The sequence below is a fragment of the Diadema setosum genome, chromosome 14 (assembly GCF_964275005.1).
Source record: "Diadema setosum chromosome 14, eeDiaSeto1, whole genome shotgun sequence".
Taxonomy (NCBI): Eukaryota; Metazoa; Echinodermata; class Echinoidea; order Diadematoida; family Diadematidae; genus Diadema; species Diadema setosum.
This window is the reverse complement of record NC_092698.1, coordinates 2893967-2910394: the sequence shown is the minus strand read 5'-3', so window position 1 is coordinate 2910394 and position 16428 is coordinate 2893967. Positions and strand designations below refer to the sequence as shown.

At 38.6% G+C, this 16428-nt stretch overlaps 1 protein-coding gene across 1 annotated transcript in view; it reads right to left on the bottom strand.

The window, feature by feature from the left end:
- Nucleotides 1-16428, bottom strand: part of LOC140237830 (ATP-dependent RNA helicase DHX30-like) — a 30939-nt gene that overhangs the window by 158 nt on the left and 14353 nt on the right. The window contains exons 11-22 of the mRNA XM_072317760.1: nt 16353-16423; nt 14139-14268; nt 12443-12566; nt 11546-11677; nt 10373-10511; nt 9069-9159; nt 7426-7585; nt 5435-5553; nt 4089-4189; nt 3480-3567; nt 2903-3008; nt 2168-2412 (exon numbers count right to left, since the gene is read on the bottom strand). Coding sequence (XP_072173861.1) covers nt 2168-2412; nt 2903-3008; nt 3480-3567; nt 4089-4189; nt 5435-5553; nt 7426-7585; nt 9069-9159; nt 10373-10511; nt 11546-11677; nt 12443-12566; nt 14139-14268; nt 16353-16423 — 1506 coding nt within the window. The remainder of the gene's footprint in view (nt 1-2167; nt 2413-2902; nt 3009-3479; nt 3568-4088; nt 4190-5434; nt 5554-7425; nt 7586-9068; nt 9160-10372; nt 10512-11545; nt 11678-12442; nt 12567-14138; nt 14269-16352; nt 16424-16428) is intronic.

Sequence of the window (16428 nt, the reverse complement as noted above, 5' to 3'; positions counted from 1 at the left end):
TTCATACAAGACACGCAATGCTCCAGTGGGGATGCGGCAATACCATATATAATTTATTGAAAATTAAAACAAACATTTAAACAAACAAACAGATAGACAAAAATCTATTTAAGAGAATTTACTTGTCATGGGTTATACTTTTATGAGGATTCATTCAATTTTGACCAATAATAATAATAATGATGATAATAAGTGCATATCACACACACACACACACACACAAGTGCACACACACACACACACAAATAGATTAATGTCTAAATGCAAAATGAAGGAAGGAAAATAAAGAAATAGAGGAAAATAGACATGAGAGAAGAGGAGACAAAACAAGATGAAAAATGACAAAACTGCAACATACAGCATAAAGCTTAGTCCAATGAAGGCTTCTTGCAGGATGATTTTTGTGATTAATTGTTGTAAATAAGTAGGGACTAGTTCTTATACCATAATTAAAATCTTGAAGTCATTCTGTTGCTTAGTTAGTCTGATAAGAAAGAGTAAAATATTACGAGTTCAATGGTAAAATTTTGATCGAAATTGGATGAATAACAAGGAAGTTATGACATTTTGAAGTTTCGCTTATTTTTAAGGAAACAGTTCTTGAAAGGTCAACATGAATATGCATATGGCAAAGTGAGCATGTCATTCCCTCACATCTTGCCATATACTAGTAGCTTGTACATAAAATAGTGAAATTTCCAGTTTTTCATTCAAACGCAATTATGCCCAAGGCCCAAATCCTGATATATCTATCTGATCACTATTCTGAAGTTATTCAACCTGGAATAACATCATGTTTCAGACTTCAATGACAGAAATATTGAATTTTCAGCATTCTTTGTACATGATCAATGGAAAATTGTGAGGGTATGACATGGCCGGCTCACTCATTTGCATATTCATATCGACTGTACAAGAATTGTTTAGCAGAAATTCACAAAACTTCGAAATTTCATCACTTCCTTATTTTTCACCCGATTTCAGTCATTTTATTAACATTGAACTCGTACGATTTTACTCTTTTTTTATCAGACTAACTTATCTTTGGACTGGATTTCCTCCTTGAATTGGATTTATATGCTCATTGAGATGAGCATTAGTGACAAATCTAGCTGCAGAGTTTTGTATTCTTTGCAACTTTTGGATTTCATGTTTCCAGTAAAAAGTTACAGCATATTCCAAGAGCTTGGTCTTGACATTATTCAGGTGACCTTCAATACGCATAAAATGAAATCATCTCAGAATAATGTCATTTTAGAATAATGCCATTCTGTTGTGCATTGATGAAGTTGGATTCATGCAGCAAGTTGCTTTTTATGGTAACCTTTGAACTCATCTTTGTATTCAAAGTCACAGGATAATAACTTCCTGTTCACTACCTTTGCATTCACCATACACACTATCTTCACATTGCAATTACAACCAACAGTTTAGTTAAATTCTTCCCAGCATATCTTCTTGTTTGTTTGTTTGTTTGTTTCATTTCCATCTGAGAAGATGGCTGGATTACCCACATTCAGCTGCAATAGCTGGTCTCCCTTGGGGTCCAGTTGGATGTAAGGCAGTAGCACTTCATCAGGTTAAACACCATGCTCTTTGCAATGAATAAATGAAGCGTGATCTTTTACATGCATGAGTCGTGACTCTCTCACACACGGGACCTCCATTTTATGTCCTATCCGAGGGACAGAGTGTTTTGCCTCTTTACTAGAGGGGATGGTATGATTACACACAACACTGCTCAGTGGGACCCGAGAATCGAACCGGGGTCCTTTGGATCGTGAGGCAGACGCGCTACCGATTGACCTACATGTACAACATGTACAACGTAACTCACCACCGTGGAGCTGCAAGAGGGTTTATCTCATCAAGTATCAAGTTACTTCACTTCCACAAAAACATGCAGAGACATCAAAACAATATCATTGATATCAGGACCATTAACACACTTGCCTCATTCAAAACCCACACCATCATAATCATCATCACCATAATCATCACGAATAATGTCAGCATCATCATCATCACCACAATCCTCATCACCATCATCACCGCAATCCTCATCACCATCATCATCACCTTTATAACTTTCTTCTTCCTTTTCTTCTTGATCTTCTGCACCATTCCAACAATTTTGTCAAATTCAACCGTCTCCATTGTCACTTACCATGAACAGGGCATCCTCCCGGAGGCATTCTTCAATCATCGAGTGGATGGCGTTGAGGTATTCAATGGCGCAGTCTGCCATCTCTGCCTTCACGTAGAACGATATCGGCAGACCCTCCCACGGACTGTACTCCCTCCCACCTTCTCGCGCCGCGGAAGCTGGGTGGTTGTCGTCGATCACCAGCTTGACGAGGCTGTTGTCGTGGAAGTTAACGGAATCGCCTCGCGAGTGAAGAACCTTCTTGTCTGCGGACAAAACAGCAGCAGGACGATCACAACATGCCTCACAGAATCGAGATAATTGTGGCTCTGTCACATTAATTTCATTTTTGGATTAATGCCAAGTGGAAGCTACCCTAACATACAAAGTAAAAAAATATATAGTTAAGTTCCAGTAATCATTAAGGTATCAAAGGAGAAGGAGTCAGAATAATACACATTCACTTTTTTTTAAACAATATTCTCAAGCTTCTTGTAAGAGTGGAAGTAGATGATGCAATGTGTTCATCAGATAACCATTTGATCAGCAACAAACAATCGGATAAGTGTAATTCAGAATTCTCTTATGTAGTGACACCTAAACTAAAAATAGTTTGCTTTCGCACAATATTTGCCTTTTGTCTTTCAGTTTGTACTTAAACTACTAGAATTTGAAATCATATTTTTGGTCAATAATTTAAGAACTGAGGGTTAAGGAAGGCTCAGTCTGTTCCCTCAGTACACTCTCTTTGCTCACCTTTGTTGCTCAGTTTCTCCATGTATCTCACGTTACCCACAAATGCGATGACGGCCAAGGGATGTACCACAGAGCAGTCCCGCACAAATGTCACATCTATTCGCATCTGATGCGGTGAAGCACAAAAAAAAACACAAAACATAACTTATATTTGACAACAGGTGATGAGAACTGATTGATCAAAGAAAAAAAAAATTGGCTTCCAAAGCAAAGGATTTCCACAGTCACTCAAAAATAAAAAATAAAATAATAACAAAATAAAATGAAATAAGATCAGCAAAATAAAATGAAGAAACAAAGAAATAAGTTGAAAGAACCTTAGGGCTCAAATAATAGTGCTCAAGAAAATATGTTGAATTTCAATATCTCTCAATACAGGACTGTTTGTATTCTGTCTGGGTAGCTTTCACAAGACTGGAGCAAGTTTGACCAAAGTTCTAGGAACCAAGTAGCTGATAAGGGTGTCCACGTTTCACAGCAGATAGACTGTCTGTCTTCGAGCCATCCTTGTTTGTTTGTCTGTCTGTTTGTCTGTTTGTTTGTTGGTGGTGGTCTTTTTAAAGAAATGATTTATCACCTTTGAGAAGTATGTCAGCCACCTACTGCTGAGAGTTTGGCTTCCACAATTGACTGACTTTCTGTAGAGCAGCACCCCACTGTGATCCCTGATGGAGCAGAAGAAGAAGAAGAGGAGCCTGATTAATTTGATTAACTTCATCACTCTCATTGCCACTGATTGACAAATTTCCCTACATCAACGTACATGTATATACCCACTGAATTGATCAATTCGGTGATTATTTACATCAATGTAGGGCAATTCTTCAATCAATTTCAATCAGTCTTCATAATGTGTATCATGACTGTTGATATTATTGCACCCACTACTGCCATAGCAACAGCTGTCCTGCTTCACAGACACAAACTGTCAGAATCGGTACTTAGTAAAATTTTTCTTCATTCTTTTGTTCATGACTCAACATAACTGTTACTATTTCTAACATAACTTTGCAATAAGGATAGAATGCCCTGTTAGACGACACAATCACTGAAGCCAGTGGACTCGCACAAGGGACCTCATGAATGAGAGATCTTGGTCTATTAAATCTAAAGTCATATTTCAGTGCATCTAAAGTAACACTTTTCCAGCGGTCAGTCTCCCCATCTCCCTGTCCATCACACTCACAGGTCTTTGAAGACAAGTTTGTCAGGCTTCAGCTTCCCACTCTCATGCTTGCCATACGACGCTCTGAGGAGGTTGGGGTAGAAGGCGCTGCAGATGACAGCCTAGAGAAGTTTAGAAGACAACAACAACAAAAAATCTAAATGCAATATGTAACATTACACTTCTGACAACATGAAAACATATGAACTAAATCAAGAAAGAGGAGAAATATGTTTTTGCTTTTGTGTGTGTTTGTGTGTGTGCACACAAATGTGCATTGTCCTGTAAACCACACATTAGACTTGCTTCCTAATTTGACACAAGAGGACCTAGAGTCTCATCATTATAGGAAACCCTGTTATAACCAGCTCACGTTATACCTGTAGGTACTGCTTTTTGAATGTGAATGCAGCAGTCTCCATTTTCCACGACTGTCTAGGGGTACTTTCTTTTTTAGTACAGACATGATAAGGTAACAATTATTTTAAGATTAAATCTGTACTGTAAAAGTGGATATTTTTGTGCGACTTATTTTTCGCGCTTGGCTTGGTAAGAAGAGTTTTGCGTGTTTTTAATTCCATGGAATCAAGACAGTAAGTACAGGAACATATGGCATGCAAAAATATTCACGTGCTTTTATTTTCACGCTAGTTTCTGGCTGTGCGAAATGTGCGAAAATTTCAACACCGCAAAAATTTCCACTTTTACAGTATTTCTATTGACCTTGTTTTCCCATTAATACACTCACTGTGGAAGGGCAGGGTTGATGGGCATACACACAAGGATGTGTGTAGACCATCAACGCACTTGTCGACTGCCCGGGGCAAGTATGACATAATCATAATATTGATAGCCCGATGGGGCAAGAGGGGAAAATGTATTTTATAATGTCCAGGACACAATGGGTGAAGGTGGGTACATGAATAAAATGATGATAACAATACATAGCACTTATAGATGTCATCCATCTGGTTAATAATCAATAGACACATCATCAACATCTAAAGATCACTATTCCTGTTCTGTGAGGTCAGATAGTTTGAATAATTTGCTGCCATTCTTTTAAAACATAGATGAATGCAAATGCTAAATCAAATAATCTGTCAGAAAAGTAAACAGTTTTACATCCTACATAAAATTTCTCGAAACTGGACTGGAACATTTTGAGAAGACCTGCATTCTGCACACTTGTTGGCAAATAGCTTTCATAAATATAGGCATATGCAGTAAATGTTTCTTTCTTTTGCTACAAGACAAGCGAACTGGAAGTGGCATCCATAATGTAGTGTCTGGCAGATCTACGATTCTTGCTCCTCAACATGATCATTAAGATACTGAATTGTGGAGAGCAAAGACAAGGAGGTTACCTTGACGATTTCAGCATCGCGGCTGTACTCGTTACATCCAGCTTCTGGGTTGAAGCAGTCTTCCATCGACATCACCATGTCTGCATCCTCCAGGTTTGAAGCAAACTGACGGCGAAGACCTAGAGTGGGGTATGGCAAGGTGCCGGCAGTATTCAATATTTGGAGATGGGGGAAGGAGATGAGGGAAAACCAAACAATATCTGTGTCACAGACCAATGGAGTCAACTGGGTAAGAGTTTTTTTTTTCCCTCCCCCTTCTCTTTTTTTTGTTTCTTTGGAGAAAAGATGAAAAGCAGAATGGAGAATTGTATTATTCTTTCAAATTTGATATTGCATAGAAGGGCTGATCCTAAAAGTATGAATTTTCTTCTTTCCAGAATAGGATATTATGTGATTTACCTGACGTTAAAATGATGTATTCCTGAAAAAAACAAACAAACAAATTAATGAATTCTAGGAATCTACTTTGTTAAAGATTTGGCCAAGAGAGGACTTATATAAAGCTCTGCTATTTCTAATAAGCCAGTTTGGAGATAGCTCATGTGCACATGGATAAAAATGACCTTTCATTTTTCTCAATTGGTTAGGCACTTCACTCAATTCAAAGCGACATAATGCAGCAGCTTGCCCAACATAGCAATTTATGGAACTTGTATTCTAACAAAGAATGAACCTGTGTAGATGAAGGGGCCAGAATGGTTTGTCAATCAACACATTGGGAAGCATCCATTTCATTGTGCTGTTTTGAATACTTAACAAACTTTTTCTGTTAACATTGCCAAATACCAGGCTTGCTGTCAGGTGGATGTACTGGCAGGCATCATTTATAAGGATTCCATGAATAATCATAGAATTACAGATGCTTATCTCAGTGAAATTAAAAACCAACCTGTCCTTCGGTACAAATGACTTTTTTCTGCTCATGCTCAAACTGGAACCCCGAACTGGCTTATTAGGCATACAGACCTTTTGAATGACTAATGTGTTCCCTAGTACATTAAGAAAATTTACGAGGCATAAGCCACTGAAATGACCCAAACGCACATTACATTCTAAAGTGAGAAATAATCAAGATGCCTCCTCCATCTCAGATTATCCCTGCATCAGCCATATGTGGGTCACCTATGACCTTTCATTCAAATTTAAATGGTGTTCGCTGATCATAACTTATGACCTTGAGGATTTATGTAATCCTAATTCCACAAGGAAATATCTAATAACTCACTTCAAACGAAATGATAGCATCCTGGACTTTTGGAGTAGAAGTTGGGACTAAACAATGACACTTTTAGCCAAATATGAGTAACCTTTGTTCATGATCTTGTCTTTGGACCTTTCATTTTATAAAATCTAATGCAAGCAGTCAGTTTTCTAAATTCTTCTAAACATGTATTACATTCATTCTAACACTAACACTATGTTTGCAAATTGACATTTTGGGTCACAGTTCATTCACTTTTTACTCTACTCTTTTACCAATACCATTTTTAAACAAATAAGATCATGAATTTCATCTACTCTCCCTTTAAAATCATAGTAGCACTAGACATTCCAAGATTTAGTCTTGGCTGGAAAATTATAAGCTCAGCAAAAGTTTAATGACCTTTGACCTTGCAGAATTTTGTTCAAAATCTAATAAGTGCTCATAAACCTTTTTAAGGACACCAAGGCTGTTACCATGAAATGACAGATGTCAGAATTATTAGGTCTCTTTCCTGCTAAATTAATGTACATTTAGGCCATCATCTGACCACCACTGATCGATAATCACTATTTTTCTGCCCTAGCTTCAGACACTTAGTCACAACAGACACACTCTTTTACTCTGAATGTGTGATTAGCAATAACATCGTGTAATTTTGTCATCGAGAAGAACAGAACAGGCAAAAACTGGGCAGACAGAGATGCTTTTAGTCCCACACATTGAGTTATGAGCAGGGAACTTCACAAAGCTTGCTTGCTTGGATCAAGTGGTAAAACTGTGCACATACCACGTATGAACTGGAGAGTGGGTAGGTAGAGCTGGTTGGATTGGACGTACTCATCAGCACTCTCCCTCCCCTCCTCCACCTGTCTCCTGAACCAGCCTTGGTAGGCTTCCAGCCGCACCAGGTGGTCACTCTCATTCCCCTGGGCAAACTTCTGCATCAACTGCAGGAGAAAGAAGAACAGGGACAGCTTTCCAGAACTTGTTCTCAAACGTTTGCTTGTCTTTCACAAGCATCTGCAAAATCAGTTTCAAAATCAGTCTTAACAGCAAAAAATGTTGACACATTACAGAACAAGGAAAAGTAGAAATTACGCGGTGCGTAATATATGTCCCCGCCGGAAGTAGCATTTTGTAGCAAAATATACAATACAGGTAGAAAATCAAGGTCAAAGGTCAAAGAAGTCAAAGGTCAAAATTCTGTGTAGCCCTCACCTACAAATCTGTAGTGCCATCACATAAAGCAAACGGAATCGAAATCGGGTTAGAAATGGCGAAGGAGTAGCATTCTGTAGCCATGCAATGTACAATATAGGTCAAAAATCAAGGTCAAAGGTCAAAGAAGTCAATGGTCAAAATTCTGTGTAGATGTTTTGAAGCCCTCACCTAGTGCCATCACATAAAGCAAACGGAATCGAAATCGGGTTAGAAATGGCGAAGGAGTAGCATTTTGTAGCAAAATGTACAATACAGATAAAAAATCAAGGTCAAAGGTCAAAGAAGTCAAAGGTCAAAATTCAGTGTACAAGTTTTGAAGCCCTCACCTAGTGCCATCACATAAAGCAAACAGAATCGAAATCGGGTTAGAAATGGCGAAGGAGTAGCATTTTGTAGCTAATGTACAAGATAGGTCAAAAATCAAGGTCAAAGGTCAAAGAAGTCAACGGTCAAAATTCTGTGTAGAAGTTTTGAAGCCCTCACCTAGTGCCATCACATAAAGCAAACGGAATCGAAATCGGGTTAGAAATGGCGAAGGAGTAGCATTTTGTAGCAAAATGTACAATACAGGTCAAAAAATCAAGGTCAAAGGTCAAAGAAGTCAAAGGTCAAAATTCTGTGTAGAAGTTTTGACGCCCTCAACTAGTGCCATCACATAAAGCAAACGGAATCGAAATCGGGTTAGAAATGGCGAAGGAGTAGCATTTTGTAGCAAAATGTACAATATAGGTCAAAGGTCAAGGTCAAAGGTCACAACTGAAATTCTGTGTAGAAGTTTCAAAGCTACCATGTAGTGCTCTCATATAAAGCAAACAGAATCAAAATCGGCTCATAAATGACAGAGAAGTAGCAAATTGAACATTTTGATCACACACGGACGCACACACGGACACACGGACGCACGGACACACGGACGGACACACGGACGGACGCACACACGGACACACACACGTACGGAGCCCGTTTCATAGTCCCCTGCTCGAACTCGTTCGGCGGGGACAATTACTGACAGAGATGGTGAGAATTACAGACAGACAGAGAGATGAACAGAGTTACAAACAGACAACAGAGATACAGACAGCATTAAACTGACAAAAAGAGAGATGAACAGAGTTACTGACAGACAGACAAAGGTGGACAAAATAACAGACAACTTAGGGGTAGACAGAGTTACAGACGGACTAGGCAAGATACAAGATGATGTCTGACCTCCATGATCTCCTTCCTGTTCTCAAGGTTTTCACGAAAAAGATCTCGAGTGCTCAAGCTAGCTGCTATCGTCAGAATGGGGTCCACACACCTGTAAAGTAGATGTGAAAAAACAAGTACTCTTTACAATGTAGAATCCTCTAATTCATAAATGCCTTTCAACATCAACAGAACATAAAATGAATTTATCTTCAGATAAACCTTGCAAGATCGATGTATCCATATTGACTTCATATCAATGTGGTGTACTGTAATTTTTGTATTGAAAATTTGTATGAAAATTTTTGTATGAATATATAGTATATCAACACAATTAATAAAAAAAAAACGACATATGTACGATTACGTTGCCCATTTACTACCAAACCTGAACTGAAATATCACAGTGAAAAAGGTACATTCTCTTTATTTTTTATTGCCAAATTTTGTAAATGTATGATCTAAAGGCCAGATATTGTGAGCAGCACAGACTTGAAAAGAACTTCAAATATGTGGTGCTGTGACAATTGTGGGATGCACTACTTTCATCATCTCATTTTACAGGCTAAAACTTCACCATCTACAGTTTGTACCTTCACTATCAAAATTACATGTATTATCAGACACCAAATAATCAATGGCAATGTAGACTATGAAATTACTACCTTCACTATCAAATTATCAATAGCAATACATCATTGATTGTGTACTGTTCATCTGCCCAATGTTCATGAAATATGAAAACCATGAACTCTTTATCTAGAAAAGCACTCAGAGTGCAAACCTCCGCAAAGCAGCACACTTCCCCCATTATCATACACGCATGCTGAAAATTGCCCAATTTCCCAACACAGAAGTCCTTTGCATCATCAACTTCCAGCTACGCAGTGCCTTGCCTGAGCAGAGCGCGTATGCAAACCTCAAACACGCACAGCTTGAACTCCCAAGTTTATTGACCCTATCTGCAAAAAGATTTTTTAAAATCCTTCAAAAATCCATTAAAATTCCTAGATCACTACCAACACTGAATCATCTCTTCCTTGTGTCATAATCAACTTTTTCTGAAAATGTCATTCAAATCCCTTCTCAACTTTTTGAGTTACTTTGCAAACAGACAAACCAACACCGATGATCACTTAACCTCCTCCTTCCTTGGCGGAGGTAATTATACAATTATGTTGGCATATATGATGTACACTGTATACACCAAGTACAGCATATGTGAAATTGTGTGTTTGTTTAATCTGTGTATTAACTACTTGTATTCTTTTCCTTATTTTCATTTGTTATTCAGAGTACTATTTGGAAAGTTCAAGGACTCGGACCTGAAAATGGCAGAGAAAATAAGAGCCTTGGCAATCCTAGGGTCGCAGGCGAAGCACGCCACCTTCTGGCCAAGAGGTGTCAGGTGTTCATCGTTATCCATAATATCAAGGTCCTGGAGTAGATCCACAGCAGCCGAAACTGTAGTCATCGCCACGACAATATCACAGAGATAGATAGAGAGAGAGAGAGATAGTGTGAGAGAGAAGATAATAATACTGAAAATTGTAAAACACAACTTGGAGTCTAATCATGAAAGACCATCTGTAATTAAATCTAATTCTGGTATGAATACAGCCAATGATCTGGACTCAAATAGATTCCCAAATATAATGCAGAAAGAGAATGATAAGACAGAGCAAGCACAGTTTGTTTATTTATTCCACTTTGGATGAAGATATATACACCACATACAATGCATACAATGTGCATTAAGCTTCACAACTCAAAATCTGGTATCAAAATAAAATTTGGCCTTTGTATAAATCAACTCGTGAGGCCTTCACATCTAAACCCAGAATTCCAACATTTTAAACAGAATTGCAGTATTCTTACAGCCGAAAAGGTATGTTTTCGGTGGAAAACTGTATTTTTTCCTTTCCTGCAATAAACATATTAGTAATATGATTTGGGAGATACAGCATTTTACTGCCAAGAAAAGTAATAATTGGCATTTCTGTGAGCCGTGGATGGATTGTTTTTCTTTTTTCTTTTTTCTTTTTGTCAATAGACACATGTAGTAATATGACTTGAGATAAACAGTATTTTCCATGAAACCTGCAGTGTTTTTGGTTCAAAAAAAAAATCAGAACAAAATACAGTGCTCACCACTTAATCAGGAGAGTTCGGGAGACAAGTTTTTCTATCAGGAACTGGTGAGAAAATAATTATTCTTGTATGGAAATGATATCCCTGCAATTTTTTCTAAGGATTTACTCATTATATTTAGACATTAATGATGAACAATGGAAGTGTTTCAGCTAGATTTGTCGCAATAAAGCGGTTCGTGGTTCTGATTAAGCAGTGGAAATAACATAGAAATTTGTTACATCAAGTTATGTTGCACTTAAGCAGCGTTTCCCCTAAAGCAGTTCCTGATTAATGAGCGAGCACTGTACTGCAAAAAATTAAGAATCTGCATCTCTGTGAGCCCTAGATGGATTTTTCCTCCTCACCTGCTTCAGGAGGGGGTGTCTCAAGGGCATGGGAGAGAAACTCAGCGGCTGACAGCGAGTCATTGTGGACCTTGGCTTGCACCACAATGTGCTCCAAGGGAATGCGCAACATCTCCGGTACTTGATACTCACCTAAAACACAATCAAACAAAACAAACAGATGTGAATTGATGAGGTAACATATGAATGTGGGGCATAACAATTCCATTCAGATGATTTACATTTGCAAAGAAGATCTTTTGATTGCTTTTGTGGGTTTTTTTATCAGCTAGTGTTACAACCAATGTAAAGATTTCAGTCTATGACCTGACGCAAAAAATATTTTACATCAATTGCACCTTGCAATTCTTTTTATTCCAGCAAAAACAATATTGGGCAGTAACCCAAGTCACTGAAAACAATGAAGTTGTTGCCATGGTAACTACAAATATCAAAATTTGCACTAATTTCAGGCCTCTTATAAAAGACAAGATCCCTCATCTATGAGATATCATCTAAGATATACTTTTCCTCCAGATATAATCTCATCTGGTTGTACCATTACATTGATGTACTAATTAAATTCAGATTAACATTCTTTCTGACATCCAATGGAAATACAATCGATTCACATCTGAATATTCAGAATAAACAGATTTCCAAGTACTACTTATTCCTATGCAGAGTTGAATTTCCATAAATTACAAACTTCATACAAGTGTTATTTTGTGAAAAAAAAAATAGTAAGAAATTGGTATGATATTCACTCCATAAAATTTGCTATTCACATCGTGTGCTGGTGAACAACTCTATTTGTATTTGTGTGTAGCAAGTAGCATGTATGCATAAATACATTTGCCCTACGATGGGCATAATAAGAAATTAATTGGAAGAAAATATTATTAACTCCATACTCACTCATCCGGTTGAAGACATCTCTGTCAAAGAGATGAAAACATTCTCCAGGCTGGCGGCGCCCTGCCCGTCCCTTTCTCTGCCTAATGTTGGCCCTGGAAGCCCAGTGGAGGTCCAAACAGGACACCTGAGGGGCAGATGGGGGGAAGAGAAAGAGGAGGAAGATGAAAAGGAAGAAGCGCAGGAGGGTGGGAAAGAAGAGGTGGAGGAGGGCAAGGAGGATGAGAAGGAAGAAGAAGAGGAGGAAGAAGAGGAAGAAGAGGAAGAGGAGGAGGAAGAGGAGGAGGAAGAGGAGGAGGAAGAGGAGGAGGAGGAGGAAGAGGAGGAGGAGGAAAAAAGAAGAGGGGGAGGAGGGAGAGGAGGAAAAGGACTTCAATTACCACAACCACAGACTAATAAAACACTCCATTTGCACTCTGTATGGGGTTAAAGCCATAAGCGGGTCATCCAAGACCACGCCCTTCTGACAATCTACAACCTTACAATAGTCTGAGCCTTACAAACTCTGGCAACATTTGCCTGAAAGTACATAAAGTTGGTGGACAGGGTCAAGTGGCTAACCCTCGCCAAAAGCACCCCCCCCCCCCCCCCCCCATGAACGTAAGAAGACACTAAGACCTTCATGGCTTGATCTAGGAGATATGTTCCACACTGTAGGGTTAACAGTGATTCTGTTGAATAGAAGAATACTGTAAAACCAGAAATTTTTATGAGCATGAAACTTCCACGAATTTTGCAAAGAGCCAAGATTCGCAAAGGAAAATGCATGCCAAAGCTTATGTCCACACTACATATGCATTGAATGCTAGTCACCAATTCGCTATAGTTTAATGGTGCAGAAAAGGCAGTCGGCTCCAATTTTGGTTCAATTCTGGTTCATAGCATCCTTTATCAAAGTCATCAGCAAATACGTCAGAATGCAAATGTAATCCGACTTCAATTTTGGCTAAAAGTGTATCACCTCACTAGAAATAAAAATTCAAAGACTTTTACGGCTACAAAGAGTCAACAGATTAACCTGGGTGCTGTGAGTGCTGATAAGCACAGAAAAACCTCATAACATTCTACACACTGTCCAAATCTCTGGCATAGAAAGGGTTCAAGTATTTCCACAGGATCTCCTTCTATGCCTTATAGAGTTGGCAGCAGCTCTTCACTTAAGCAAGATAACATCAACCCGTTGAGGACCGACTGATTTTGCTACAACACGCATTTCCCAGACACCTGCCCAAGTATACTCAGGACTCATCCTCAACGGGTTAAATGTCAGACCTTCCTCCTTTTTAAAAACCATCCTTATAACTTGCCTAACTGGAGGATAATGAAATATGAATAAGACCAATGAGATATGAAAGAGGGGTGAAGCATTGGGTACTTGGTATTTGAACAGGCTTCAGCTCAGTAGTGGCATGGCACTCTCCAGTGAGATGTAGGTGACACAGGTCCAAATCCCAGGCTAGTTCCTTCTTTTCCCCATGATGTTTATAACAATACAGATCGAACACACGCTTGTTTCCACAGAGAGTATCAGCATAAAAAGAAAACTTATTTATTTTTGTTTTTGTTTAATTATTTGTTTTTGTTTTTAAAGTGCTCATGGTTTCTTCTTTGGCTTCAGGTCTCAGCGACAAGAAATTGCAGGGTTATGCTACTTTTCACCGACAGTCAAAACACTGAAAATTGATTGGCCATGTCTCACCCCATACTCTGCACTGAACCTCTCCTCTTTGTGGTTGCCAGGATCCACCACGTAAACGACGTCCCCGATGGTGATAGACGTCTCTGCGATGTTGGTTGCCAGGACAACCTTTCTCACCCCTTCTGGAGGGCTAGCCGGATTAAGATAAATAATAATAAATAAAAGGGTGGAGAACATGAAAGACAAAACAGCTACCTGCTGTTCTAAGGTGTGACTGGATTAGCCCAAGCAAATAATGTTGTTAATGAAAGGAGAGGTAAAAAAAAATAATGTTTAAAAAGAAATATTTAGAGATACAATCATTAGATTAATGAATCTGATTCATTCAATTCATACACTAATTCAGTAATAAAATTGTTTAGAAATACAGTATAAAATGTTTACAAAGTGTAACAGGTACAATTTAATGAAAGCCAGAGCCTGTTTAAAAAGAATGTATCTCAAGTCATTCAACAGAAATTAACCCATATACGTATTGCAATGAATGCATGACAAGAATACACATTGAACAAAGTCTGTTGCCTTAACACTTCCTTATCGTAAGGTTTACTATGTCCTTAAAAGATCCTATATTTCTGTAAGAAGGATTATGTTGTGAAAAGTAAAGCCAGAAAAAAAAAAATCCACTTTCATTGACACAATATTAATTAAATTCATTCATACACACTAACAAGGAAAAGTAGAAATTACACGGTGCGTAATATATGTCCCCGCCGGAAGTAGCATTTTGTAGCAAAATGTGCAATATAGGTAAAAAATCAAGGTCAAAGGTCAAAGAAGTCAAAGGTCAAAATTCTGTGTAAAAGTTTTGAAGCCCTCACCTAGTGCCATCACATAAAGTAAACGGAATCGAAATCGGGTTAGAAATGGCAAAGGAGTAGCATTTTATAGCCAATGTACAATACAGGTCAAAAATCAAGGTCAAAGGTCAAAGAAGGCAAAGGTCAAAATTCTGTGTAACGTTTTGAAGCCCTCACCTAGTGCCATCACATAAAGCAAACGGAATCGAAATCAGGTTAGAAATGGCGAAGGAGTAGCATTTTGTAGCCAATGTACAATACAGGTCAAAAATCAAGGTCAAAGGTCAAAGAAGGCAAAGGTCAAAATTCTGTGTAGAAGTTTTGAAGCCCTCACCTAGTGCCATCACATAAAGCAAACGGAATCGAAATCGGGTTAGAAATGGCGAAGGAGTAGCATTTTGTAGCAAAATGTAGGTCAAAAATCAAGGTCAAAGGTCAAAGAAGGCAAAGGTCAAAATTCTGTGTAACGTTTTGAAGCCCTCACCTAGTGCCATCACATAAAGCAAACGGAATCGAAATCGGGTTAGAAATGGCGAAGGAGTAGCATTTTGCAGCAAAATGTACAATATAGGTCAAAAATCAAGGTCAAAGGTCAAAGAAGTCAAAGGTCAAAATTCTATGTAGAAGGTTTGAAGCCCTCACCTAGTGCCACCACATAAAGCAAACGGAATCGAAATCGGGTTAGAAATGGCAAAGGAGTAGCATATTGTAGCAAAATGTACAATATAGGTCAAAAATCAAGGTCAAAGGTCAAAGAAGGCAAAGGTCAAAATTCTGTGTAGAAGTTTTGAAGCCCTCACCTAGTGCCATCACATAAAGCAAACGGAATCGAAATCGGGTTAGAAATGGCGAAGGAGTAGCATTTTGTAGCAAAATGTACAATATAGGTAAAAAATCAAGGTCAAAGATCAAAGACGTCAAAGGTCAAAATTCTGTGTAGAAGTTTTGAAGCCCTCACCTAGTGCCATCATATAAAGCAAACGGAATCGAAATCGGGTTAGAAATGGTGAAGGAGTAGCATTTTGTAGCAAAATGTACAATATAGGTCAAAGGTCAAGGTCAAAGGTCACGACTGAAATTCTGTGTAGAAGTTTCAAAGCTCCCATGTAGTGCTATCATATAAAGCAAACAGAATCAAAATTGGCTCATAAATGACAGAGAAGTAGCAAATTGAAGATTTTGATCACACACGGACGCACACACGGACACACGGACGCACGGACGGACGCACGGACGGACGCACGGACGGACGGACGGACACACACACGTACGGAGCCCGTTTCATAGTCCCCTGCTCGAACTCGTTCGGCGGGGACAATAAACACGTATATTGATTGGTTAAGTCAACACGAAGTACAGAAAAGGTAAATGGAAAATGATATTTAAGGCAGAATCTACTTTGTTGAGTACTTACATATCAAACATGGCTTGCTGGTTATCCATCGTGATGTTTGAGTGCACTGGGTAGATTACATACTTGTCACTCTGTG